The following is an 18,533-nucleotide window of genomic DNA, read 5'->3' on the forward strand; positions in this document are numbered from 1 at the left end:
AAGCCCCTAGCTCTGCTACTTTGACTTAAGGAATCATTAATAGAAGATACTAGGCATGCATTAAATGTAAGTTTCTTCTTTGTTCCTGACATGCCATATCTGTTCTTTTACACACTACTGCTGATGCCCTGACCTGTAGCCAAGATACCGTTAAAACAAGTATTAAAGAGCATTTTTCCACATCTCTGCAAATGCTTTAAATGGGCAGAATTTACATAATGGAAAAATAGGTTTCACATCCAGTTTTGAATACTCTTCACAGGATATAAAATGCACTTGGTTAAGCTCTTAAAATCACATGGGAGCACTGATTATAGGTCTGAGTACCAAAACACAGACAAAAGCTTAACAAAACATTGATGCATCTGTTTCACTGCCATGTGAGAGATCTAAGACCTGAATATAAAAATTTCATTCATGCAAACAGACCTTTCTGCCTGAGCGGGGGACCACTAAAATTACAAGAGCTCCTCATAAGTATAGTATCTGCCTGTGCAGATGCATTTTTGAGACACTCTGATAGCTACTATTAACTCAATAATATTTACCACAGTCTTTCTTACACCTCACTGTGTTGCTTCATAAATCTAACAGATGGAGAAATTGAGGCCCAAGGAGACCATGGGCCAGATTTTCAAATGTACCGAGGCATATAAAATTTAGTTTGCATTACAGGTTAAGAGCTCTGTCTTTGGACATCTGGGTGCCTTTGAAGCATCTAACACTTAAGTATTTTAGTCCAAGTTCAGACAGTACAAAACTCTGAGTACTCCTTATTGGTACTTTTGATGACTTGACATTTCTTATGTTATTGTGTATTTGCTTTCAACTTACTGGTCCAATTTTCTGTAATTGGCTCCTTGTAGTACAACAGAAAGAGAGTACAAATTTTCTCATTATTATTTTATTTACAAAACCATAATTGGACAATCAGGTAAGTTTTCACAGTTCACGTCTTCATCCAGTGTCTACTACAGCCAATGTGAAGACATCTGCAGACTTTAACAGACAGTTGTTCTAGCTCTTACTGATATTAATGAGCAGTGGCTCCAGTGCTCCACCTCCAAATTCAGTGGGAATGCAATTTTAATTACAGTTCTTTGCCATACCAAATATCATCTTAGGCTGTTAATGGTTAAATGTCACTTCTCTTTGATGTGAATGTGTATTATTTTTATTAAAGACTTGCAGACCTGATGGAAGAACATCAAGAAGAGTTAGCAACAATAGAGTCTATCGACTCAGGAGCTGTCTACACTTTAGCTTTGAAGACCCATGTTGGAATGTCTGTGCAAACATTCAGATACTTTGCTGGGTGGTGTGACAAAATTCAGGCAAGTGATATGTAAAAGAAATAATCAATGGCAGTGCTTCTCTACACTTTTTTTTTCCCTGACACAGTGCCGAAAAGCAGTGTTAGCAAAAGTAATCAAGGGATCAAAAAATAAAGCAAAATTAGAAGTTTACCTAAAATGGGTCTCCCTGGCAATACAAAAGGACAGTCTGCTTCCAACTGGAGAATGTGGATTTAGAATGTGACTCTAAATATATAAGAAATCAGTTGAGGTGTCACAGTGGATATGCATGCTTAGTCAACTCTTAATTATTAATGGAGCATAATATCGTTGTGGTCATCATGCAGGTAAGTGCAGAGACTCATGTGCTATGTTACATTCTGACCAAGGCTGGTGAGTTTGCTTGATGCCACAGCACGTGGAACATGTTCAACAGCATTTCCTCAAGTATTTTTAAGATCCACCATCAAGAATATAATTCAGCTTTTTTTCATCCATCAGACCCTCACTTTATGTTCTTCCATTCTTTTGTTATCTATGCTTTTATTTCATCCAACTGAAAATCAGGAGCTGACTACAGTATCCATAGTAGGAAGTCATACAGTAGAAGCATCCCTGCTCCTTTCTCTGATGCAGAAATGCTTCTTGTTTTGAAGCCTACACTGTGGCTTTCCAAAACATACTTATATGGCAAATATATTTGTAATAAAAATGATTAAACAGTACCAAGATTTGTGCCCCCTCTGTCTTTTAGGGTGCCACAATTCCAATTAACCAGGCTCGGCCAAACCACAATCTAACATTCACCAAGAAAGAGCCAATAGGGTAAGTATCACATTTTTCTTCTTAGCGACAGCCTTGGCATACAGAAAAGCCATTCAAAAGCTGCCAGCAAAAATGTAATCTTTCCCTGGTTTTCCCTACCTTAAGGGTCTGTGCAATTATTGTCCCCTGGAATTACCCACTGATGATGCTTGCATGGAAGAGTGCAGCATGCTTGGCTGCAGGCAACACACTCGTACTCAAGCCAGCTCAGGTAAAACCAAAAAGGAATGTACAGATGGCTCAGGTCCTCTACTATTTGTTCAGGCAAATAATTCAGGCAGTCTACTGGATTTCACCCATAGGTTGACCGTGTCGTATCTTTTAAAGTGCATGTATAATAATACAAATTGCCATGATAATACAAGGTACTGATTGTCTTTAATCCTGCTGAAGAATGAATTCTTTTCCGCAAGAAGCCATCACTTTTGTCAATACTGTGAGTAAGAAGATGAATATTGTATCAAAATTAAGATGTATTGAATGTGAAAGATACCATCATGCATTTAGTTAAAATAGGAGACGTAATCTAAATGTTTCTACTTAGGTCACACCTCTGACTTCCTTGAAGTTTGCAGAACTCTCAACTAAGGCTGGATTTCCTAAGGGTGTTATAAATATTCTGCCTGGTTCAGGTAAAACTTCAACTAATAATTTTTCTGGGAAGAGTAAGTCGTGCTAAAACTGGTGAACTAGGATTTTACCTTTTTGAAGACCTATTACAGACGTGCATATGTCTTCATAGGTAGTAGGCTTCCATCTATGTCATACAGCAATTTCACATATTTCTAGAACAGAATTGGAAAGATCTGTATGTCACCTGGCTCTAGCTAGTGGTAAGAGCTGTCAGCCTATACTCTTTACAAGTTCACACAAATAGCATGAACACTGAAAAAGAATGTATTACAGAGAAACATGTTTCCCTTGATTGTAAAACTTCATTTTTTCTGCTAATCTTATCATCACTTTCAAGTATTTAAATGTGACTGTGAGACCTAGAGCAAGCTGGTAAGATGCATATTGGTCACTATAGGTAAGTCATGGTCCACACCGTGTTACCTGATGTCACCATTTTCCTCTTTCCCCTAAGGAAGAAAAGCAACAGAGTAACTGTATGGGGCGGGCTCTGTTAGAAATTATTTTATTCTACCTACAGGGGAATATCAGGAAGGAAGTTCTTTAGTCCAGGCAGATGGGGGAATTTGGAGACACTAATGTGATCCAAGTTAACTAATATTATATTTTTCATAGTCATATGAACAAAGCTGTAAATATAAATAAGGATGTGATATTGTACTTCATTGACATATTGTTAGCTCTTTCTGTGTTACAGTTCTGCTGCTGGAGTAGTAAAAATTGCCTATGTACTGTCCAGTTAAGCTGTTTTCCTCACCCCAATAGGTGGCTTAGTGGGACAACACCTGTCTGAACATCCAGATGTTCGCAAAGTCGGATTCACTGGTTCAACACCAACCGGTAAACAGATCATGAAGAGGTACTTTCAGCAAAAGATTCATAAATAAACACTGCTTAATCCACTTCTGAAGTATCTTATTAGCTATATTGTGCATGTAGCAGTAATAGAAAAGCATAACTACATATGGTTGTTTATATTTATGTAGAATTCTACCAAGTCGCTATTGGAAAATAGAGATTTATACATTTTCACTAGATGTGATTCAAAGGAAATAATGAAATAAGCTATTTAAAAGTTGGTTTTATATGATTTTTTTTTTTTTTTACAGTGCAGCCACTAATCTGAAGAAAGTTTCTCTTGAACTTGGTGGTAAATCACCATTGATCATATTCAGTGACTGTGAACTTGACAGAGCCGTAAAAATGGTAATGTTACTTCGAAGTAAAATATATTCAAAGCCTTTGTGATACATCCTCGCAGTCCTGCAATATTCTTCTTGACTTGCCAAAAACTGCAGTAGGGAGCCCTTGCATGAAAAATCATAAAATCTGTTAGAAAATAGACTCTTTTTCTACAGGCTGTTTTCTTTCTGCCAGCAGAACTGAAGTTTTGTTCATGGTGGACCAAAAAGGCAGGGATCAGTTATACATTAGAAAATACAACAAAACAAAGAAAGATAGCTGGAAAGGATTTTCACTAGCCAAGTTAACACATTAAAATTCATTTGCCAAAATCTGATACTCAAAAAAAAAGTGCTTAAAAAATAAAAGCCTGAAAGCGAGTTAAAATATACATTGAACTCCCTATTGCCATATAGTTCTTAATTCACCATCAATCACCATAATCCACCTTCCCAACCAGCCATAATGTGTTTAAAGTTCATAAATAAGATGTGCAAATGAGAAATTCCGTGGATTTAGGGAGCTTATTTCCTGCTCAGGTAATCTGATTCATCAAAATGACTGCAGATGCAGTTTGCTCACTAAGAAGCAAACAAAGGTCTTCCACACTGGACTTACTCAAAATGCTAATTCTGGGAATTCTCTAAACCAGGATAAGCAGGTACTGCTACCAGGAAGAAACTATTTTACACCTTCCCCATTTTTGGAGTGTCTTTTGGCACGACAAGAGTCTGAGTGACTGCACAGTGGAAAAAATAGAAGTTGAAACTTCACAGTCAGCGCACTGCTTGGCCCCACCACTGTTCTCAGCTGTAGAAGTGAGAGGGTGATGCAGAGGTTGGCCTGAGTTACACCTGGCATTGATGGCTTTAAATGATTGTGAAACAATGCTTTTTTGCCACACACTTGACACTAGCACATGATCCTGGTCACATCTACTAATGCCAGGACCCTAGGCCTTTGCAGCTGCCAGAAAACCACTTTTTAGGAATTTTATTTGTCCTGCTCTTCCTTCCCCCACCTCCCTACCCCCCGGAAAAACAATGGCAGGTATCAGTTCTTGGTAAATAAAAAAGAACAAACTGCATGGGGTCTGAATCCACACTTCTGAAATAGGAGATTCTCTGCGGATTAGAGTTAGGTAATGTTCACCCAGTTACATGCGGCTATCAAGACAAACAGTATTGCTCAGTGGATTAGCACAGCTTTACAGTCACTGGTCGTGCTGCCAGCCCTCTTCTCTGTGATGCTGCCGCAGGTGTTTCTATGGAATGGTGATGGAAATGGAAAGAGCAGTGCTAATGAGTTCATCCTGAGCCATGTCTCCACGGAAGTGTGTTTGCCAGTTATAAGATTAGTCTGCTTGTTGCATCGATGATGTCCCTTTACATAAAGCATTACGTGTTGAGGGTCATAAACACGGAATGCAACCCAAGGGAACAGAATGAAAGGGAGACTGAACAAAAGGATGCATATAAATATTAATGGCTTTTTCCCTGAACAGGCTATGGCAGCAGTATATTTCAACAAAGGAGAAAACTGCATTGCAGCTGGCCGGCTGTTTGTGGAAGAATCAATCCATGATGAATTTGTTAGAAAAGTGGTAAGATTCAAGGACTGAAGTTTGAGCAAATACTTTACTACGGCACAAAGAGGCACTGGTTTTATAGACACTTGCCTTTCTTCTCTTTTTCAGTTGTTTAAATTCTCATTATTGCTTGTGATAGGCAATGTTGCTTCTTGGGAACCTCTTTACAGGGTTAAAAGGAAGGCACTGAAAGGAGATATTTTCATCAGTAATGCACAGATAAGTGACACTGAAATAGATATTGTACCTTCAGTAATATTTCACACTTGGTTAGGAAAGTAAGATTAAAAAAATGACTGAACTTAGGTCAATGTGATTGAAGACTGCAGTGAAATTTTAAAAAAAAAAGGCATACTGGAAGTGTAGCTGGAATAGTACAAAGGTCATTATTAAAAATCCAATAATCACCACACTGTACTACTGGAAAATTAATTTATCTAGCTCAAGAACAGGAAATCACTGTGACAACTCATTTACCACTACAAAAGCTAACATTTTACATGCCTATCTTAATAGCAGAAGAGAATCGATACATGAAAACAGCATCAAAAATTTTCAGAAGTAACCAGAAATTATCAAATGTAAGACACCATACAAAGCCTCATTTTAGAAAGGGAAGAGCATTCCACCTTCTAAGAATCCAGCCCTTTCTTAGAGCCAAACCTCATAGTACAAACAATGAAGCATCTGAGATCATTGGTCACTTTAACAATTATTTGCTATGTTATGTAACTTCATTTTAATTGGGTAACCCATAGGTGGAAGAAATAAAAAAGATGAAAATTGGTGACCCAATTGATAGATCTACAGATCATGGTCCACAAAATCACAAGGCACATTTGGAAAAGCTGCTGCAATATTGTGAAACTGGAGTAAAAGAAGGAGCCACTCTAGTGTATGGAGGAAGACAAGTATGTAGACCAGGTAAAATACTGTTCAAAGTTGTTTGGAACTTCTACACTTTAAATAAAAGCCATCATGGTTGTCTCTGCTGCATTATGTGAAGTAGCAATATCATGGGAACAGTACCAGGTACGCCCAAAATAACACTTGAGAATAGGGCTTTCAAGTCTTATACTAAGAGAAGCTGCGTAACTGAAGCATAACATGTGAAATTGAATCAGAATCTAATCTATACGGGAATCTTTTGCTCATTTATTCCTGTTGTTTGTGAGGCATTGAGTCCTTTTTTGCAACATCCTTGAACTGTCAAGAGCCATAAGTATAATTATACCCCTTTAGATCAGGAAAACACTAAAGATGACAGAGGAAACTGCTAGCAGGGTCTGCATAAGGTATTATTATTAGAAGTCTTTTTTGCTGTCTAAAGAATATGTATACTAAGTTTAATGGGAAGGCACGAAGGCAACATTTTCTCATAAATGACATCTGTCCTTTATCAATAATGAATGAGAAACATTTGCATTGGAGTTTCAAATCATAATGATTGCATCCCCAAATAAAATTAAAGTGGAGATTTGTAACTATAGGAAATCAGTGTAACAAAGCTAAATGGGAAATCTTATGGAAAGGGGAGGCAATTATAGAAAATCTCTGAAGTTGATTTTACCCACTCACACTGAAATACACTCGGTCACCAAGATGTAGGTGACGAGGATTGCTTGTGTGTAACACCAGGACAGTTCGTGACTGGCAATGACGAACTAGTTTTTGGACAGGTTTTTACACCCTTTAGAAATGAACGGTTGTTATGAAGAGATCCTTTGCCTCAGAATTTTCTTTACTTCATCCTCCACAAAAGGAAAAAAAGTTGCTGCTGCAGCAAAGTTGCTGCCCATCGCATGTTTTTCCTTGTTTTGAATATACAGACCTTTATGGCTACAGTCTATCTTCTTGTTGGGTAACAGGACAAACAGTGGTCTCCATGACATGCTGTAACCTTGTCTTCCTGCTGTCAGAGTGCAGGGTCTTCCCCTGAGGAGTCCCCTGGGCTGTGGCATGCAGGCCTTCTGGCCCGGCAAGGAACAGCACATGTTGTTGCTCTGATTAATACAGCCATTTTTTTAACCCTTTTTCTGCTGTTTCTCTGGCGCTTACACACATGTTTCCATTCATACTTCATTCATATCAATCTTAATGTTTCTGTTTCAAGTCTCAACATATCTCTGACCTCAAAGTATGGAAAAGAGATGGCCTGGACAATACAAACCATGAAGCATTTTTGCCATACTTAAATGATGCTCTATTATCTGTTTAGGTTTCTTCATGGAACCCACTGTATTCACAGATGTTGAAGACCATATGTATATTGCCCAGGAAGAGTCCTTTGGTCCTGTGATGGTGATTTCTAAATTTAAAAATGGGTATGTTCTCCTCTGGTTACTGTTAGAAACTATATTTTCTCATTTTCACTCTAAGTTTAGAGTAGTATGATTTTGTTAAATCTTCTAAGACCAGTCTGAATCCCTAGATCCTCTTCCAGACAAATTCTGATAAAATACCCTTTTTAGTAAGGGGCTGGCTTGCATCAGAAATGGTGTGGCCAGCAGGAGCAGGGAGGTGATCATGCCTCTGTACTCGGCTCTGGTGAGGCCGCACCTCAAATACTGTGTTCAGTTTTGGGCCCCTCACTACAAGAAGGACATTGAGGTGCTGGAGCGTGTCCAGAGAAGGGCGACGAAGCTGGTGAGGGGTCTGGAACACAAGTCTTATGAGGAGCGGCTGAGCGAGCTGGGGTTGTTTAGCCTGGAGAAGAGGAGGCTGAGGGGAGACCTTATCGCTCTCTACAACTACCTGAAAGGGGGTTGCAGAGAGGTGGGTGTTGGTCTCTTCTCCCAAGTGACTAGTGACAGGACTAGAGGAAATGGCCTCAAGTTGCGACAGGGGAGGTTCAGGCTAGACATTAGGAAAAAGTTCTTCACTGAGAGAGTGGTGAAACACTGGAATAGGCTGCCCAGGGAGGTGGTAGAGTCACCCTCCCTGGAGGTATTCAAGGAGCGTGTGGATGTGGCATTGTGGGATGTAGCTTGATGGACATGGTGCTGTGTGGTGTTGGATGGGTTGTGGCTTGTTATTGTTGTTGTGTGGCGTGGGTTTTGTGGTTGTGTTTTTTTTTTTTTTTTTTTTTTTGTTGTGGGTTTTTTGATGTTGTGTGTTGGTTTCCCCCCCCCCCCCCCCCCCCCCCCCCCAGGTTGGACTCGATGATCTTACAGGTCTTTTCCAACCGTACTGATTCTGTGATTCTGTGATTCTGTATCCTGCTCTGTATCGATATAGAACTAATGCTATAAGCGGTTTGTGACAGGATAGAATGCAACCCTAAGTGCCAGTTCTTAAATAAGTCTTAATATTCAGCAAAACATTTTTACTGAAGTTGATGTGGTAATTGCAACGGCTTGATCAAATTACAAAATGTGTATTTTTTGCACTGGAATTACTTATTTTTCTCTTTGTCACAGAAGACTGCATAGAGTTGTTGTGTATTGTGTAACATTGACACATTAATGTTGCAAATGAAAATCCCTCTGCATATTTTGCAGACTGCCAATTTTAATAGCTTTCATTCCAAATCATAGGAATTATTTTACACACAGATGAGATTAAAACCCTATACAGAAACTTCATATAACTACTTCCACCAGGTTTCATTTTCTGCAGTTTGATAATGCAGTTAAGAACCAGCCACATAGATAACCCTTCACATCTGTAAATTATGTATGGTGATAAGGGACTGTATTGAGTTTTTTAAAGTTTTGAATTATTATGGATTTTTGAAGCTATGTGGAGATGAGATGCAAATAGAACATAACAGTCTGGACATGGCCTGAAAAGTTGTGTCTCGATAGAAGTCCGAGTTTCAGCATTTATTCTCCATTAACTTGTAAAGCAGGGCCAAAACTTTAGCAAACATGCATAATCTGCAGCCAAGCTCTGCTTTACAAGTATTTTTGTATTGCTGTAATCCCCAGGTTGTACTGTAGCTAAGCAAAGTTGGTATGCATAGTGCAACTTTTCCTTTGATATTTCTTAGTGTAGATCTTAACCACTGAAATGCAGGGTTCAAGCTTTACACGTTTGAAGCACGGGTATGAATTTCCATAGATCTGTCAGATTGACAAACAGATTAGTCCTTAATAAGTTGTCTTTAAAAAAAGCTAACTGGGGAAGAAAGAGCATGGGGAAAGATGCTTCAATAACATTGAAGGTGGAAGGTTGCTAACAATTGTTTACTTTACCTAGTTGCAATTAAATAATTTCTTTCCCCTGTAGGGATGTCGATGGAGTGCTGCAACGGGCAAATACCACAGAATATGGTTTAGCTTCAGGAGTTTTCACGAAAGACATAAGCAAAGCTCTCTACATCAGTGAAAAGCTAGAAGCTGGAACAGTTTTTATTAACACGTATAACAAAACTGATGTGGCAGCACCATTTGGTGGATTTAAACAATCTGGCTTTGGGAAAGATTTAGGTAAGTTGTTCTCTCCCTCCCTCATTTCTCATCTGACAGTCCAAATCAATGAAAAAACAACCCTACTTGTGTACAGTGTGTCTAGTAAAACATGAGCTATGGATGCATTTCCTGCATCTCCTACATTCCTGCCATTACAGTAATCTAGTTCCTCTCCCATCCCTACAATATTCCCGCCTCAATACGTCCAGTTCAGCCCTTTCTGTATATTTGCTAAATAATGCCACGGCACACAGAATATTCCCCTCCAACTCCTCTCAGAGCAGCCACATTACAGCTTGTCCAGAGCCGTGTACAGGCTACGAAATGCTGTCAAGCAGCAAAGGTATTGGCCAAAATCTTCTTTCCTTTCCCTCAGAAAATTATGCTAATTTAGGTTTCTCCTCTAAACTTGTAAGATCATGTGAAAATTTTTTATACCTTAAAATGTCATCAAAATTTGCTAACAGCCACAGAGAACGATACATAAAAAAAATTTTTCCTTTTCAAAACCAGTTTTTAAAAAAGTGAGGTCTAGTCTGTCAAAGAAACTTTACAAGTCTGGACAAATCAAGCCTCGTGGCAAAGAAAAAAGAAAGAAAAAATTTTTTCTGTGACACAACAGATTTTTGCCTTTCAAATCTCTAGCGAGTATCAGACATTTCCCAAAACCAAAACGATTAATAGTGTCAGGAAACAAATATCACCAATTTTTACACAGCTTCTTTGCCTAGCAACTTAGCATAGGCAAACTGAAGTTCGTAAAATCAACTACGAGCCCCCAATGGCCATCTAGACACTGCCACTGCTTCAGTCCCACCCAGGTGGCTGTTTGTTAAATTCCAGCTCCTTTTTCTTTCCACATCTGTTGGGTTTGGCCTCTTCCTGTCAAACCAGTTCTGTGAATCTCAGTGGGAGGGTATGTTAATTCGTTTCTCACTTGTCACTTGTTCCTTAAGAACTCAAATATTGGCTAAAGCATTTTAGATTTTTTCTTAATAATATAGTTACAGTCTCTGACAACATTCTTTCTTTTAGCTGCTATTCTAACTGGTGAACATTGTGCTTGTACAGGTGAAGAAGCTCTTCATGAATATCTTAGAACCAAGGCTATCACTGTGGAGTATTAAAAGTAACAGCCTCACTTGGAAAGTAAACTTTCAGCAGAGTTTGAATCTTAATGACTCCATGAAACACTTAATACCATGCCCAGGATATGCTGTCAGCAGTGCTACAACGGCAAAAAACAGGCAAACCAAAACACCCATTCCATGGATAAGTTTCTACAAATCAGGTCCAAATTTTAATCTCACTGAAAGATAAAAGCATTCCAAAATTAACCTGAAATTATTTAAATTATGCAGCAGCAGTTGTTAGCACAATACCCTCCAAAAAAACCAAGAACATGGTTTGGCTTATTTTTTTAAATACAACTGAAGAATGAGTTCTCACACACCTATTCTTATTTATGTGAACATAATATTTACATGATCACTTTAAATCCTTAGTCATTAGGCTTCTCTTAAAGTTGAACTAAAATACACTTATTATGCCATTTTTGCCATAAACCAGTTCAAGTTTTACAGTAGCAATTAAACATTCTGCTCTGGTGATTCTTCAGCAGTACAGAAAACCTTTGTGCCATAAGAAGTAAATCAATGCAAGAAAGTGCACTTACTATGATCTTTGTATAGTACATACAGAGTTCAACATTGGTGTTAAACTATGCATATCAAGCTAAAGTTACTCAAAATATTTTCTATCTTTTTGTTGGTATGGAACATGTGATCTGCCTGCAATTTGAAAGGTAGTTACATTAATGGATTAAAATCACTTTTTGTGTCTGTGCGCATGGACTGTTACCACTGTTTTATAGAGCACAATTATTACTTTGTATTTCATACTTTCTGTTTTTTTAATCTATGGGAAAATCTCTTGTAAAATTACCTACTTAAGACCTTGGCTTTCAAACTGTCTTCCGTTGGAAGAGTTTTCCATAGATTGAGACCTTATCTAACAAACTAAGCCTACTTAGGACCACTTCGCTTGCTCTTCTTAGACTACAAATCCACCCAAAGCTTAATCTGATCTGTGGGCTGCCATTAAAAATAGCAGTCCCATTCTTTGATTGCCACCCTTCCCATTCCCTAAAATATTTTGTGGTTTAATCAGTTAATCCCAGTAAATGCCAGTAAATCATGCTCCCTTCTGTTTTTAAGAAGCCGCCTTGTGAAGGAAAGACCAGAATCCTTGTCATTTCTTATCACAAATATTACAAAAACAGATATTAAAACTGTAAGTATGGGATTAAAAATAAATTCTGTAAATAATTGCAGGTTTCAAGTCATGACATTAAGTTTAATATTTGAGCAAATACAATATATAAAATTTTACTTTAATGATGTAGAAAATACAAAGTTCCTTTAAGAAACAAACTACGATATCCAGGAGCATGATAGATACTTCTGAAATGCAAACCAATCTGTGAAGTAAATACAACAGCCCCAATCATTGTATTTTATCAATCTGAGGTAAGTATGAATGAGACATACTTCCACTGATTTTGGTTTCACAATTGTTTCAAGCTAACCTAAGTATAGGACAGCTAAAAATTCACCTTTTTATTCTTCTGGCAGTGACAGTTGTTAACAAAATGGAGAGGACAGAAATGTGGCAGGGGAAGTGGGAGAGGGAGAGCATAGCTTAAAGCAACTGTAACACCAGAGAGGCAGACTTGACCATTTAAGTACTGAGGATATCTGCACTACAGCCACAAACGTTCCAGACATGAGCTAGTAACCTACCTGTAATGATATGGAGCTCAGTGCAGGCATAGAGGATAAGTAATCCTTTGCTGAACTCTCCCTTGAGTCATGGCTGTCCTTACCCATGCCAGCTCATCTTGAAATGACCTCAGCCACTGCTTTAGTGTTCAGCAGTTATTCTCATGAACGCGATGTAGACATACCTCTAATGTACTTTAAGATAACGTTTAATATCGAAGACATCATACATAACACTTCACAGGACAGGGAACATAAAAAACAAAGCTTTTTTCCTAGTTAACTCTTTACTGCCCTTCAAGCAAAAATTTCTCGTAGCACACTACAAAAATCTTTCTTCAACAAAGCAAGAGAACAAGAATTTTAACTTAACTAGTTCAAGTGCCCCAAATTCCAGCTGCTTTCTTAGTCTAACCTACGATGAAGATCATTTCCATGCTGTTTGATGAATAAAACCATACATAATTCCTCAGAAATCCAGCCTGTCTCAGTCATCAGTGGATCCTGAATTCTCCACCATGTCACCATGTAAACTATAGCATTTCACATGATCCTGAGGGATGCTATATTGGGAAACAAGGTAGTTTAAGGGCCAAGACTTCAAAGTAAGAAAACACAATTTGGGTTTGATTTTTTTTTTAAAGTAAAATAAAATGGATTTACTCATTCACTTTGCTGTCCAAAATTTCTATTTTGCCCTTTTCTCCCTTTTGCTTAGGAAACTTAATGTTGTCGGTTGTCACTTCATCAGTTATACAGTCATCTTCAGATTCCGAATCATCTTCTGAAGTTAGTATCTCTTCATCTGTATCAGAATCACTCAGTTCAACTACAGCCACATTCTGGAAAAAAAGACCTTAGTTAACACATTATACATTTGTATACCACTTCTATCATTTGAGTAAAACATAAAGCAAACACATGAAACCGCCTACTCCCATAAGAAAACTACAACCACAATTAGAAAGACTTTTGCATTCTCCTAGGATTATGACAAATATCATCAACAGATTCTTAAATATTTAAACTGTAATTTATATTGCCCTATAGCAAATATAAGGTCATTTTTATATCATTATCAAAGAGAGAAATTAGTAGATAGCTGAACTCAGATAGTCTAAATCAGGTATCTAAACTGGCGAACAGAAGGCATCAAAACTAGTTTTCAGTAAAGAATTCAAATGAAACCATTTAGTGTATAAGGGGTCACGATATATATATAAACATGTGTGTATAAATATTTATTAATATAGTTCATATCTTATAACCTAGTAGAGTTAATGCCACTAGAACTACTGCAAAATAGCGAGTAGTTTAAACCATCAAGATATTTTTTAAAGCAAAAGTAATCATATATTTCCATATGCAGAGACATGATTTTTGAGGTCTCTTTTCCTCTCTGAAAATACTGGTCTTAAATTGATAATCCTCAACTCAAATCTTCCTGTATGCTGCAAAGCAAAATACAGGAATTTGAAATGCAAATAAATTTCTTCAGTGATTTGCAAATAGCTATTAATCACGAGGTCTCCTGGCTTGTTTATTATAAAATCAAGATGCTTGTCAGGCTCCTTCACATGAAAAATCTTTTTAAAATCCTGTCCAAGTTGTCCATTCCACCTCACCTCACTATATTAAAACAATTTTCATGATCCACTTTGTTTTCTCACTATTTATTTGGAATTCTTCAGCATATACCAGTCCTGGACAACCTATTGCATGTAGGCCGGATACAACCTACAAGAACTCTGAATCCAACCAGTGGCCAATAAATTATTCTGACAGCTCACACACCAAACCCCAGGCTGCCTTATTTCTGTCTTTTATCTTGTGGGTCTGCACACCAGAAGGCACTTGCCTGGGACATGCACATACCACATCACTTTCACATTGAAATTTTCCTATGTGAGCATGTGGCTGCAGCACTTCAGTTAAAAACAGAAAGAAAATATCAATGTGGATGTAAATAAATAGACAGATACCAGCCATAAAGGATCATAACAACACAACAACTTTTCTTAACCCAAGACCTATTAGCCAGTACTAAAAGTACCTAGAAAGCGCAGCTGAAAGCCAGTTATTACTCTTATACTAAAGCCTTATATCTTATTCTGGCATTAAACTACTTCATCCCCAGTCATAAAATTCTGCAAGTACGAAAACCAAGTAGTACATTTTAACCAAATAAAAATTTTCATTACATCTATGTTTTGAATTTGCAGATCGCAGACTAAAATGGTGAATACTTAGCTTTATCTATCAAAGTATCTCATTCTAAGATCAGAGAATTATTTTAATCACATCTAAATTTACTTTATAAAATAAAAAATACAGTAAGTATTTACCATTTCTATAACTTTTTCTGTTGCACTGTCTAGATTTTCAATATCAAACTGATGAGCTGGTGCTGTTACCATTTTTCTTCTTAGCTCATCATTTGCATGGGCCATCTGTGGTAAAAAGCTCTGTACTCGGTCCAAAACTGAAAAAGAAATAATTTTCATGTGTATATACACAAACAGATGCACATTAACTTATATATTTACACCTCAGAAATCTGAGCATTTAAACATACTCCATTTCAGTTGTAATTTTCAGCTGTCTACCACATCTAAAATGTTTTAATAGGAGGATTTATTACAGTATTCAATTTCCCGAGATATAAACAGCAAAAAGATATCGAATCTATTGGTCAGCATGTGGTGCAGGAAGAAATCATTTCAACAGTTCCATTCAGATTCTTAAAACAAAATGTGACTAGTTTACAGAAAACTTCCTTGTAAATTCCATGGTTTTCAGTACGTATTGAGTGCCACCTTGAGAAACTTCCACATCAGCATTATCTCCGATGGAAATATAATTATGTCCTCCTTTCTTCCATTAAAGTATAGACTGAAGGTCTCGAAGAAGATGGAAAAATTAGCTGTAGGCACAGATGCCACAGATGTCACACTACACAAAAGAAAGGTCAACATAATTAACAAAAGGTGCTCTGAAAGTACGATGGTGGGAGAGAGACGGATGGTCTATGTTGAAGTATAAAGCACTTATCCTCTACAGAAATATCCCTCTAAGCTCAGTGGGACTTCCCAACAATTTGAAGATAATCAATGTCATTAGAAGAATCACACCCATTTCCCTTCCGTGAAGGCAGGGAGTATCTTCACCTGCCTCCAGAGTTTCTTCAAATAATCTTTGCTCCACACATGCAGATGAGCCAATCACTAGTTTCATTCCCCGTAAAGTAAGAGGTACTATTCCGAGTGAGTGCCACAGAAGTCAATAGGTATAATCTACCTTTGAAACACTGCCATCATCCATTTGTTTTTTCTATTACTTTTTAAATCTCAGCTCAATCACAAAATAAAAATATAATAATTTGACAGGCGTTCATTTTAAATTAAATGCTTGAGACACTGTTTTCAAAGAATAACAATTTTTACATTATGTCCTCTTATGCACAGAGTTACACTGCAGAGAATGTTAGCAATCTGTATGTAGCTTTGACTAAGAAAGAAGGAACAAAACTCAATTAAAGAAAAAAGTCTTCTTAATGTATTCAAATTAATTTATTATGAATGAATGGTTGTATGGTCTGCCTTAATAATTCTGACATTCATTAAAAATAAAGTTCTGAAAGTGATCTACATAACTTGCATCAGTTTGAAAGTAGCTGACTAAACGAAGACCAAAGGTACAACCTGGCAAATTCATTACAGGCAGACAGCGCGATTACTTCTGCAAGGAGAACTAAGTCCCTAAAACAACAGCTGTAATGCCTAGCATCGCAAAATCTAGTTTTGCAGAAGCAGCAGTTACATGATTAACCTGTGGGACGTGCAACTGCAGTGGAGAACCTAGCACCAACAGAAACAGAACACAAGAGTTTCTTACTTTACTAATGCAAGGAAAGCATTGAAGCAGAAGTTATGTCAAAGACGTTACATACTAGTTGACAGTGTTCCAGTAACAAAGTCATACTTACCATTACTCCTCGGCATCCTAACTGTCTGTAAAGTTGTGGCCTTCTTGCTGCTACATTTTGAACTAATCAACAAAGTTTCTTCCAGCCCTGGAAACAAACAAGTTTCTGAATATTTACCTATGTCAACCATAAATGTCACATTTTAACTGTGACGTTCTCTTCTTGCTGCTACTTTTCCACCTTTCTACAACAAGCCCGAACAGCTGAGGATTCAACTGTCTCCACCTCCAGAAATTCCAGCCTGTTTTTCTGCAAACACTGTTTCTTGATGTCTGTTTGAGGTGGGTCATCTCAGTATTTCTGTACATAACAGACAGTGAGTGTCTAGAACTTGCTACCACAAGAGGCTGTGAAAGCAGACGGATCAGCAGGTTCAACACTGATTAAGGCAAATTCAGTGCAGCAGAGTCATAATCAGATGCTAAAAGGACTGAGCAGGAACATACCCCTACCATCCCTACCCCTACAATTGCAGACAGGGGGCAATTACAAGAACAGGGAGCACACAGTGCTTAAACTAACTAGTTCTCTGTAATTATCATGTGCCGTTGCACTTCCCGGAAGAAAGAATACTGGGCTATATGGACCACTGGTCCGACCCTGCAGGTCACTTCTTACAGTCTCCCACTGTTTTTGAAGTTTTTGTCAAAGATTTATTTAGCAACAGTTATCAACGCATACAGAAACTACCTGTAATATCCCACAGCAAAACATAGAGAGGTAACAGCTAACACGTGCTAGTTACACTGATTTAAATCCCTTCCCTTGTGTGTGTGGCTGGTGGCGATCAACCAAAGCAGGCCACAAACAACAGTGCTAATGACCAGTGCAACGCTACAAGAGTAGCGTCGTAAAATCCAAATGATGTAGGGAAACGCTAGATTATTAGACAAGTTAGTTCTTATGACTGCCAATAGAGCCATCACCCCTTTGGCATTAACTAAAGTGAAGCTTTATATATTTTTAATATTTTTTTTATCCTCATAGAAATGTCGTTACGACTGTCGATACTAATTTAACGTGGGTTTCTGCCCGGTATTTACTTCGTATTACCGTAGCAGTGTCCGGGAAAACGGCAGTTCTTCAAAACACGCGAAATGCAATAGCAAGTGGAGTACTAGCAGTCAGGTGGCCTGAAAAGCCCCTTCCCTCGGGCTGCCCGCCGGCGGGCGAGGCCGGGGGCTCACCACGAGCCGAGCCAACCCCCCCGCGCCCCGGCTCGTCCCTCCCCAACCTCCCGGCCCGGGGACGGCGGGGCTGAGCCCCTCAGCGCCGGTCCCGGCGCCAGGCCGAAAGGCGGGCGGGAGGCCCAGCTCAGCTTGGAGAGTGGCGCCGCACCTCTCGGCCGCGGGGCTCTCGCCACCCCGACCGGCCCTGCTCCCCCCGAGGGAGCCGCTCACCTCCGCGGCGCCCCACAGCCAGAAGCTCCCGAGAGGCGGGCGGGCCCTCCGCTCCGCCGGCCCCCGCCATGCGCCGACCGAACCGGAAGTGGATCCGGGCCGGGCCCTCGCCCCGCCGCAGCCGCCGCGGCGCGGCGCAGCGCCCCCTGGAGGGCGGGGGGGGGGGGGTGAGTGCCAGAGCCTACGCTCACGTAAATCTGGGGTTAACAATGCAGAAAGGAAAGTAATTCACGTTACAAAGAAAAAAAGATATTTTTAAACTTTATGAAACGATTTGGCATGAAAAGCCCATCCCATCACTTGGAGGAGAAATGAGAGTACGAAACTAAGCTGCAAACAGATAACATTACTTGAACACCTGCCAGCAGCTGCTCTTCTTTGAAAACTTTCCCATTTTCATTATCAGAGTTAGACAAATTCACTTAAAATTAAA

At 38.8% G+C, this 18,533-nt stretch overlaps 2 protein-coding genes across 2 annotated transcripts in view; one reads left to right on the forward strand and one right to left on the reverse strand.

The window, feature by feature from the left end:
* Positions 1–11,107, forward strand: part of ALDH1L2 (aldehyde dehydrogenase 1 family member L2) — a 36,133-nt gene extending 25,026 nt beyond the window's left edge. Inside the window, exons 13-23 of the mRNA XM_059816035.1 lie at positions 1,184–1,334; positions 2,050–2,120; positions 2,226–2,331; positions 2,665–2,752; positions 3,519–3,612; positions 3,863–3,959; positions 5,440–5,538; positions 6,282–6,447; positions 7,742–7,847; positions 9,754–9,953; positions 11,007–11,107. Of these exons, the coding sequence (XP_059672018.1) occupies positions 1,184–1,334; positions 2,050–2,120; positions 2,226–2,331; positions 2,665–2,752; positions 3,519–3,612; positions 3,863–3,959; positions 5,440–5,538; positions 6,282–6,447; positions 7,742–7,847; positions 9,754–9,953; positions 11,007–11,062 (1,234 nt within the window). The 3' untranslated portion in view covers positions 11,063–11,107. The remainder of the gene's footprint in view (positions 1–1,183; positions 1,335–2,049; positions 2,121–2,225; positions 2,332–2,664; positions 2,753–3,518; positions 3,613–3,862; positions 3,960–5,439; positions 5,539–6,281; positions 6,448–7,741; positions 7,848–9,753; positions 9,954–11,006) is intronic.
* Positions 11,108–12,906: 1,799 nt separating this feature from the next.
* NOPCHAP1 (NOP protein chaperone 1) lies at positions 12,907–18,170 on the reverse strand. Its single transcript, XM_059816748.1, has 4 exons — positions 18,101–18,170; positions 16,701–16,787; positions 15,061–15,197; positions 12,907–13,557 (listed from the first exon to the last, which is right to left on the reverse strand). Exons 1-4 carry the CDS (start codon positions 18,168–18,170, stop codon positions 13,375–13,377), a joined length of 477 nt encoding a protein of 158 aa, XP_059672731.1. The 3' UTR covers positions 12,907–13,374.
* Between the last annotated feature and the right edge of the window lie 363 nt (positions 18,171–18,533).

This window comes from Gavia stellata, chromosome 4 (genome assembly GCF_030936135.1).
Source record: "Gavia stellata isolate bGavSte3 chromosome 4, bGavSte3.hap2, whole genome shotgun sequence".
Classification (NCBI taxonomy): Eukaryota; Metazoa; Chordata; class Aves; order Gaviiformes; family Gaviidae; genus Gavia; species Gavia stellata.